Source organism: Nothobranchius furzeri, chromosome 2 (assembly GCF_043380555.1).
Source record: "Nothobranchius furzeri strain GRZ-AD chromosome 2, NfurGRZ-RIMD1, whole genome shotgun sequence".
Classification (NCBI taxonomy): domain Eukaryota; kingdom Metazoa; phylum Chordata; class Actinopteri; order Cyprinodontiformes; family Nothobranchiidae; genus Nothobranchius; species Nothobranchius furzeri.
Genome location: NC_091742.1, coordinates 1,694,550 through 1,704,908, shown reverse-complemented (window position 1 = coordinate 1,704,908; position 10,359 = coordinate 1,694,550). Strand labels below are relative to the sequence as shown.

The 10,359-nt window shown below is 44.9% G+C and overlaps 1 protein-coding gene and 1 long non-coding RNA gene across 2 annotated transcripts; one reads left to right on the top strand and one right to left on the bottom strand.

Moving 5' to 3' along the window:
* Positions 1-569: 569 nt before the first annotated feature.
* Positions 570-1,601, top strand: LOC129165247 (P2X purinoceptor 7-like). Its single transcript, XM_054747887.2, has 4 exons — positions 570-932; positions 1,005-1,071; positions 1,198-1,349; positions 1,414-1,601. The coding sequence occupies exons 1-4, from the start codon at positions 718-720 to the stop codon at positions 1,571-1,573; spliced, it is 594 nt and encodes a 197-aa protein (XP_054603862.2). The 5' UTR covers positions 570-717; the 3' UTR covers positions 1,574-1,601.
* A 330-nt stretch (positions 1,602-1,931) lies between these two features.
* LOC139062155 (uncharacterized) lies at positions 1,932-3,295 on the bottom strand. The gene is made up of 3 exons (XR_011515743.1): positions 2,734-3,295; positions 2,250-2,658; positions 1,932-2,172 (listed from the first exon to the last, which is right to left on the bottom strand). It is a non-coding gene; the product is annotated as an uncharacterized lncRNA (long non-coding RNA).
* Between the last annotated feature and the right edge of the window lie 7,064 nt (positions 3,296-10,359).

Below are 10,359 nucleotides of genomic sequence, written 5' to 3'. Positions count from 1 at the left end.
TCTTAACAATCAAGCTCCATCATACATCAGTGACCTGATTGTTTGTATCTTCTGTAGGGTTTGGTAAAATGAGTGCTTTAAGAGCTCAACAGATATATTACCACTACTTATCACCAATAAGCTATGATACTCTATCTAAATATAGAATATCACCCTGCCTGGTCTTTATTGTGCTTTAATCAGAAGATTCTAGGGTTCTTTATTTATTAGGGGATTGTGCACACTTCGTTTTGATTCAGAAAACAGGTTTATAAAAGTAAGAATTTATTTTACCAACAATTAAAACATGACAAGTTAACTAAGCATTTACTGTGATGGATGGAACTAGAGGTGATGTATGAAACCTATGTGTGAATGTGGTTAGTCAGAACTTCCGTATCTAGGAGAGCTGAATTCTGGATGTAAAAGAATTTGGTTTGTGTTAAGCTATGAAGCCGATTATAATCAAAGCACATTCAGATGCAATCTGTCATGTCTACTTCACCTGTTTTCGGAGACCCTCTTGGTGGATCCAAAGGTCAGAGAGGTCGGATGACCTCTGGCACCAGAGGGCTGTAGAATACCGTGGCACCAATCCTTCAAGTAGTGGTAATCCCCTGTCAGAGTCTTACTCCACCCACATTTCATATTTGAAAAATGCGGCCCAAAGAGGCGTTTCCTGTAAGACCGAGAAGGCGGAGCTACGACCGTGATTGACATACTGAAATTTGAATACAGATGGCGACGGAGAGCTACAGTAGCTCAGAGCAGTCATTCGAGGTGGAGGACTTTTCCCCACCTTCTTCCCCAGAGGATAGGGAGGAGGGCTTATTGGGGGAAGCAAGCGGTCCTGAACCGTATCTTTTTGAGCCACTAGCTCGTGAGTTGTCAGAGGCCCCTGGAGCCGAGCCAGCAGGAGTATCAAGGCATCAAATGGGTCCAGTCTCTGAGTGGTAAGTAGCTTTTAGCCACAGCTAGCTATATTTAGCTTAGCTAAAAGTAATATTGTATGACTGCCTCAACAGGTGCACCTGCGGCCACTGCACATCATTGTCTGCCAGAGAAAATGTGTGCTGCAGAGAAACGCCCAAGGTATAAAAATAAAAGTACCCCACCATGAGAAAAGCATTCTGTAATGTACACATTTGTTACACAATCACTAACATCATACTAATATTGAACTCTTATAGCCCTGATATCAGTTGTTCTTTGTCATAGGTAATGCTCAGGTGTCAGCAGGTGGGTGTAACCTCCTGCATAACAGAGCATCCTGGTTTTGAGGCTGTTGCTCTGAATCCCTACGTGTTGCAGGCAGTTTATGGCACCTTTCTGCAACTCTATGGGGAGATGCAGGAGACTACGCTCAACAGGTAAGACAACTGTCAAAATAATTTTTTTATGAATACTTTGTAACTCATACCACCTCTTTCTCAGCTGTTACAGACATCTGGCGTACCGGAATGTGGTCAGGTGGTGTTGGGGTTACCTGGGACAGCACGTTCGTGTTGTGATCCCGTCATGCGCTGTCTCCAGAATAAGGCAGGAGTTCCCAGAAGACGGTGCATACAAAGGATTCCTCCCTCCTCTGAACTAATATATATTTTTTGGATTAAATAAATGTTATAATACATATTTCCTGTATTGATTCCTGTCCATAAAAAGCTGCATAAATCACAAAACGGTAAATGCACTTCTTTACACTTTGACATTATTTATATATACACACATATAGCCACACACTTTCAAATGAGCTCTTACAACAGTAAGGTTCTAATTCGAGGTTAATTAATGCTGCTGTAACAAGTGAGTTTACACCCTGTGTGATTAATGAAGTCTATTCTAGAGCAGGTTCAATTAGGTAAAAATGAATGATAATTTAATAAATGTGATATATGTATTTATACACATCAAAATATCAATATAATTGTATTTAAAATGACACAATTGCGCTTTAAAGATAACATTTATTATAGCTACTACTAAGACAACGTTAGATTACAATCTGATCATAACTTTCATGATTTTTGACAAAACTCTAAACCACAAGCAGAGATTCTGGAGCCATGTGAGGATAGGTTGGGCCATCAGTGATGTTTCTTTGGTTCCTTAGACTGGAGGTAGCTTTCACTGTGATGACAAACGTGGAGATGGATCCCGGGAGCACAGGCTTTTCTGTAACAATATCAGGAGGCTCTGAGGAAAAAAGTAATATTAGTATGACTAGTATGACTTACAAAAGCAAGATTGGTGAGTTTTGCTATGTTACATACGGCCAAGATTTTCAAGTTGTATGGGAGCCACAGAGCAGAAAGGTGTAGAGATCAATAGACATCTGGGAGGTGGACAGCATGAGTCACGAGTGGATGAGCATAAAGATCCATAATGACGACAGGTAACTCCTCTGTCGTACAGTGGTGAGCAGCCTGGCTGAGGAGGAGAAAAGGAAAAACCACACAGAGTAGAGTACTAACTAATAATTACAATCTCTTGTTGTGTAGCTCACCTTACGTGCACTTTAAAACCTGGACCTGTGCCTGCTCACAGCATCCCGTTTATCTGATCTTTGGAACTGGGCACAGAGAGGTTCTGGAACCGGAATTTTGTCCGAGTACTCCTGATATGGGAGAGGATCCACCACCACAGAGTCGAACAGCAGATCCATAAGCTTGTGCACATATACTGGAAAAGGGTTTTCAGTATTACAATAGCTCTCCATGACATCATTTTGGTTTTATCATACAATATCTGACATACATGAGGTTGGATTGGTCTTCAGGGCTCTCACTGTGTAGTCTCCATGTTTGTACTTTGGGTACACTACAGCATATCTCAGCTCACCAGTTGCTGTTGCTGCATGTGAGCATGCTGCATTTTCATTATAGTGCATTGCAGCAATTTGTAATCTGAAATAATCAAATAAACAAACCATGTAGATTTTAGGCAAAATTCTACATTTCATTCTAAAATTTGAACAATTAGAGGCATTAATTTGAACATTTGTTGTATTCATTACCTAGACAGCATTCCTTTGAAGGAGAAGACCTGACTTTTTGGAGTAAATCTGATGATGAGGCTGTGGAAAGCCTCCAAGGTGGATGTGTGGTACACAGGGCTTATCTTCTCTACGTCCTTCACAAACCGTGGAGCTAACAGAATGGCAGTGAGCTTCTCACATGATGCTGTGCCTACGTAGAAAATGTTAATTACAAAAATTACAATTTGATCAACTTTAGAATGTTGCTATTATTTCATTGAGAAAAAGTTACCCATAGCTGACATTTTTAGATGACAAATGTATGAAAGAGTGACTAATAGTGCTGTAGACAGGTGTGGGCATTACTCACGGCATTTTAGTACATATTATGTCAATTATGGCTGTTCTGCCTAAAACCATGAGTTGTGTGGCGCACTCGTGTGTTTAAATTTCTGCACAGCATTTTATTCTTAGTAATTAATTGCTGTTGGCCAAATGGTGGTGTGTGACCTTAGCAGCTACATGTGACGTCTGTAACTCTCATGCTCCAAAAATATTTCTCCATGTTGAAGGAGGTGAAGACAAATATTCTTTTGTGGGGTGACATGTTCTAAATGTAAAGAAACCAAACAGTAAAGGCTCAGCTGTAATGAGTACATGCTACACTTACTTGGTTTGAGCCACTGTCTTGCCTGTTCTCCATCCAGAGGTGCATGCAGACAGCTAGGGAACAGGGCGTCGTCATGGCTGTGCACATTTTGGATGTGGTTGGCAACAGAAATCCACTTTGCTACTGCCTCCTGTCCTGAGGAGGAACTGGATGCCGACCAGTAGAGGTGGTTCACCACACTTTGCTTCCACAGTCTCACATCCTGGGTCGTCTTTCTCTTCCCCAGCTCTTCGATTTTCTTACCAATTTTTGGAGAGCCAAACAGACCCACATTTAAAATAGAAAAAAAAATCCTGTAATATTCACTATATACATCCCCAAAGATTACCTTTTCCCATATGCCAGGGGTCAAAGTAGTGACTGATTTCCTTTTTTTCCTCCCGCAAATACTTCTGCACTCCTGTGTGGAGGTCAGTCACGACTTGCTGCACATCGACCCCCCTCTCCAAAAGTGTGCTCAGACTTCTCACAAATCCCTCCTTCTCCATTCGCACACTATTTCCAACTTCATTTCTCTGAAAATAAACATAATTCTCCATTGATCTGTGAATAATTAACCATGAAATGCATTGGAATCATCAGGTAATGTTGTACCTGTACAAGTTGGATATCAATAACTTTGTTTCTTTTGAGATCCATCATGGTGTAGCTGCCATATGTGGCTGAGTGTCCTTCAAGAAATGCAAGTTATTACTTAATTTACATTTGATAGCAAAGGAATAAAATAAATAAATGTAAACGTATTCACAAGGTGAATCAGCTCGCATGTCACCACCAAGAGTCACAGGTCCAGATTCAGTAGCCTCCTGGATGATATCAGCTTGCTGTGGCTGCCACTGTTGGAATTAACAGCTTTGCCTGATGTCGTCAGAATGTCTGCTTGGACAGTCCCTGCACATTGAAGGCACCCAGGAACTAAAATATGAAAAGTTACGTCATGAAATGAGAGACGCACAGACCTTATCAAAACCAACCGAAACAGTTTTGGCCTATACCTTAGAAATCTGGCTAAATGATGATCCTGTGAAAAGGACAGCAGCACAGAGCTGGAGGTTTCCTGCTGGGATGCTGTTCACCATAGGCTGACTGGACCACTCATTGTAGAGCTCACAGCATGAACACCGTTGTGTCACACGGAGCAGTGTGCCGACTGTTGTCGTGTTCACAACACAACGACCGGTACAAACGGGACACCTTCTGAACAGCCCCAGCAACGGTTTCTCATGAACAATGTACTTCTTGTCCTTTTGTGGATGGACCTCAGTGAAAGAGCTGTATAGAACACATACATTTATATATATGGTCATATCTAAAAAATTCTAAAATGTTATAATTTTTTTTTACCTTGAACAGTTCACTGAGCTTGCACTGTCATTGAGGTGGAAGCTGGGATCAACAACAGACACCTCATATCGTGGTCTTTTCAGGGGTGTGGACGCAGCTCTGGGACTTTCTGGAAGATGAATTTCCGTCACGGTCCCTGTGTCACAAGACACTGCGGCTGGGAGCTCTAAACTGTGTGGCTATGTAAAATACAAAGAAGCAGCACATTTATAAATGTTTAAAAGAGCATAAAATCACGTGTAAAAATAATCTGTAAAACAAATTAAAACTAGAAGGTAATAATGAAATGTTTACATAGAAGATTATTAAAAATAATTCACCTTTGCTACGTCGATAAGGCTTTACATGAGCCTGGACAAGTGCATTTTTGCAGATTACTAAATCAGTCTGACAGCCAACGTCTTGGGTAGATTTAGCCTGAAAAAAAAAATAGAAGCACATTGTTGTTGTTGTTTATAAAGTCAGATAATATACAAAAGAAACTGTCCGAAATATATATATATATATATATATATATATATATATATATATATATATATATATATATATATATATATATATAGGCGCTTTATGACATTCCTGGTGTGTGATCGTTATTATAACGTAAAAGTCAGTCACATATGATGTGAAGAACCTGAAATGCGACCTCCTGAACAGAATTCCTCACAGAACCGGGTTAGGCTTTGGTGTAAAGCTGGATTTCACGCTGTAATGATGTCTGTCAACTAGTGCTGCGTTAGAGCCACTGTTGCTGAATTACCGACTGACACAAAAAAAACCCGGATTTTCTCCGAGCCTGACAGAAATAGTCATGTGGACCTTTTTGTCGGCCAGGGCTTCGAGAAATGTTCCGATTCGCCGCTGATTCTAACCTTACATCCCGTTCCACATTTTGTGAACTTGACAATTTAGCCCGAAGGCAGTGCAGGCTGATATTAGCTAAATGCAGGGCCAGATTAACACTTTGTTGTACCCTGGGCAACAATATTAAAGGGCCCCATCATCACGACCCAAGGATCACCATATGGTCACATACAGAATATTTTACTGTAATATGCAGTAAATATACTCAATACTTGAATACCTGACATCACGTAACCCGCTCAGGGTAACCTTTGACCCACCTCGTGTGGACTGACCAATGAGGTGAGGGTCTTAACTTGAGGCCCTCTCTTCATTGGTCAGTCTGCACGAAACTGACTCTCAACTGACGTTCAAAGTCATAGGCAGCGAAGCGTCTCTGTGCAGTACAAAAGCCCGGGTGGACAGTTTGTTTAATATAGGGTGATCATATTTCCATTTCCAAACAAGAGGACAGGGGATCTGTGCCTACGACATCACACTATGGCAACGCCACACAAACCACGTTGGGACCCATTTTTTTGTAAGAACTAAATTAATATCAGATTCTGCCAATAAAAGGGCTCTAAAACAATTCATTTGTAAATATTTAGCATATTTACTGCAAAATCTAATTTTTCTGCTTTAATGCTGCAACAAGGTTTTATTAATAATACATTATTATACCTTTTGTTTTACTACAGCATCGGTAAGCTTCCTGTGCACAGATTATTAAGGATGCTTGTTTCAGCTGTCAGATTAGATGTTAGGATCAATGAAAAAATAAGTTGTCACACACTCCATGGAAACTTTCAGATAATCCACAAATAGTGGCTTTCAAATGGTTTTGTTACTTTTTGCAAGTTTAAAAAAGCAGCAGATGAGATGGCATGTCTGATAATTTAGTTTTTCATCTGCAGTGATGTCTGAGGGGCTTTTATAAACACTGTATAACTAATACTCCTGGACAGGGTATGAATTACACAGAGGCTTCTGGGGTGGGGGAGGGGGGTTATGTTTTGCCTTGGCCCCCAAAATGTCTTGAAACGGCCCTGGGTGTGTGACTGAGTTTTGAAGGTGATCTGAATTGTATCAGATGTATAAATATGACATGTGTATAACTTATTGTTTTTTACTGGTAAAAACGTGTAGTGGAGATAAATCTACCTACATTTTACTTTTCAACACTTTGTTTTGTTTTCTTGTTTGTATTTAACTATTTTCCTGTCCTGTCTGTCTCTCATCTTCCTGCATCTCCTCTAAACTCTCCAGAATAACTGATGTTTGGATTCTTACTTTTTCACCTCGTCAGTTACTTTTGAGCAGATCAAAGGGATCTCCTGACCGCAAAGCGGAAAGCACGTTTCGATGCTGCGTCAGTGAGGTGAAATCACCGCAGCACAGGTGATGAGCTCCGCAGTAGCAGAGCGCTTCAGGCACAAATAAGATAGAAAGTAGAGAACATGTGAGGACATGAACGATCGAGTGCTAATTATAGTTTTTTGGTTGCGCCACTTTGAGAATGGACCGTGCGCTGGACGCAGCAGCCTGGAGCGCTGCGCAACAACGATCGACGCTGTGCTGCTGTCTGAGCTCTCTGCTCAAAAGAGTCCAAAAATGATGTAATATAGGTAGAAAACGTTTTTTCCGGCTCCCCTGGATGTGTATGATATACAGCTCCCCATAATTCGATCCCTGCTCCTGGATGAAAAACCGGACATTTTTATCAATACAAGAACCCCCCCAGACGCCCGGACAGAGAGTGAAAAGTGGACATGTCCAGGGAAAACAGGACGGTCACCCTAGTTTAATATAAAGCGGGAGATTACAGATACAGTATTTTGCTTGTGCCCTTGCTGCCCTGGGCCCTTTAGAGTTCGTGGGCCCTGGACAATTGCCCAGTTGCCCATATGGTTGATCCGGTCTTGTTGGGAGCTGACAACTCGAAGACCGTTTGGAGCGGGGAGGTTTTTAATATTGAGACTTTTTGTGCTCTACATTTTATTTTTTTATTTCTACTCTGTACAGAAGAGGATTAGAGCCACTGACAAGAAGAAAAAAAAGAAAAGAAAGAGAATTCTTACTTTTTTCTCAGAATTCTGACTTAATCTTGGAATTCTGGGAAAAAAGTCAGAATTCTTTTCCTTTTCTTTTTTTTCTTTTCAGTGGCCCTAATCCTCTTCTATCTATCTATCTATCTATCTATCTATCTATCTATCTATCTATCTATCTATCTATCTATCTATCTATCTATCTATCTATCTATCTATCTATCTATCTATCTATCTATCTATCTATCTATCTATCTATCTATCATCTATCTATCTATCTATCTATCTATCTATCTATCTATCTATCTATCTACCTATCTATATATCTATCATCTATCTATCTATCTGTCAGGTTCGATGGGCTGAGCTGGAGTGGTTATGAGACCCAGGCGCGGAGAGAATGGTGGATGGAGACTGATATGTGGCAGCGTGGGAAGTTCTCCTCCCGTATGGTTCGTAGAGTTAGTGTCTTAGGTCTTAGAATGGCTTGGCATCTATCGTTAGATGATGACTGAGTGCCGGCTCCGCTGTGACAGGTCCTTAAATAGGCTCAGCGGGATGACGTCACCGGGAAGCGTCGGTGACAGGCATGCTGGGAACTGGAGTGCAGCGCCAGCCCGGCCCGCAGAGGAGGTTAAGAGGAGGAGTTCATGACAGGACCCCCCCCCCCCCCCCCCCCCCCCCGCGAGGGACGGCTCCAGAAGGCCCAGGGCGACGAGACCAGAAATCAGCCAACAGGGAAGGATCCAGAAACGAGCGGGCAGGCTCCCAGCTACGCTCCTCCGGACCGTAACCCTGCCAGTCCACCAAATACTGCCATCCACGGCCCCGGCGGCGGGCGTCCAGAATCTTGCGGACGGTGTAGACGGGGTCCCCATCGACATCTCCATCGACATCTCGGGGCGTCGGCACCCGGGCCGAAGGCGGATGGAGAGGAGAAGACACCACCGGCTTGAGCTGTGAGACGTGGAATACCGGGTGCACCTTAAGAGTGGAAGGGAGGCGCAGCCGGTAAGCGACCGGACCGAGGACATCTCGGACTGGGAAGGGCCCCAAAAAGCGAGGCGACAGCTTCCTGGAACCAGCCGGAAACCGGAGGTTTGCGGTAGAGAGCCAAACCCGGTCACCAGGCTGGAACACAGGGCCGGGCCGGTGGCGGCGGCGGTGTTGTCGGGAGTACTCCGTATTAGCCCGGGTGATGGCGGCGCGAGCCCTGATCCAAGCGAGACGGCAGCGGCGGACCATATCCTGAGCCGCCGGCACCTCCACCTCCGGCACCTGATGGTCGAAAAGAGGGGGCTGGTATCCGTAGCAGGTCTCGAAGGGCGATAGACCCGTGGCGGAGGACGTCTGGAGGTTGTGAGAGAGCTCCGCCCATAGGAGGTAACGAGGCCAGGTGGACGGTTGAGACGAGGCGAAGCAGCGTAAGTAACGCCCAAGCTGCTGGTTTGCTCTCTCCGTCTGACCATTAGTCTGGGGATGATAGCCTGACGACAGACTGGCGGAAGCGCCCACCAACCGACAGAAAGCCTTCCAGAAACGTGAGATGAACTGAGGCCCTCTGTCAGACACCACGTCCTGGGGGAATCCGTGGAGCCTCACCACATGATCGAGGAGGAGCTCCGCCGTTTTCTTAGCCGTGGGGAGCCCTGCCATAGCCACTAAGTGCACAGCCTTCGAAAAGCGGTCGGTGATGGTGAGGATGGTGTCCAGGTGGTCGGCAGCGGGAAGCCCCGTGACAAAGTCCACACCTATGTGCGACCACGGCCTTTTAGGCACAGGGAGCGGTTGCAATTCCCCGGCTCCAGGTTGGGTGGTGGACTTAGACCGGGCGCAAGTGTCACATGCAGCGGTGTATTCACGCACGTCCTGTCTCTTAGAGGGCCACCACAGGGCCCAGCGGAGGAACTGGAAGGTACGAGCCTGGCCTTGGTGTCCCGCGAGCCGTGAACTATGCCCCCACCTCAAGGCCTCCTGTCGACACACGGCCGGAACGTAAAGGCGGTTAGGAGGCGTCTCTGGGTGCGCCGGGTCCGCCGGGAGAGCCGCCCAGATGGAGGCTTCCAGGGGCCATTGCAGGGCGGCCAAGAACCGTTCGGTCGGGAGGATGGACCTCGGTTCAGGAGGCCTTGGATCCTGGGTGTGTTGACGGGACAGGGCGTCCGCCTTGAGGTTCTTTGAGCCGGGGCGGTAGGCGATGTGAAAGTTATAAGGTTCGAAAAAGAGGGCCCACCGGGCCTGACGAGGGTTGAGTTGGCGAGCGGTCTGAATATGGATGAGGTTCTGATGATTAGTCCAGATTAGAAAAGGAGTGGGGGTACCCAGGAGCCACTGTCGCCACTCCTCCAGGGCCCACTTTATCGCCAACAATTCCCGGTCCCCGACCCCATAGTTCTGCTGGGTAGGAGAGAACTTCCGGGAAAAGAATGCGCAGGGATGGAGTTTGGAGTCCTGGCCACGTTGTGACAGTACGGCTCCCGCGCCCGTCTCAGAGGCGTCCA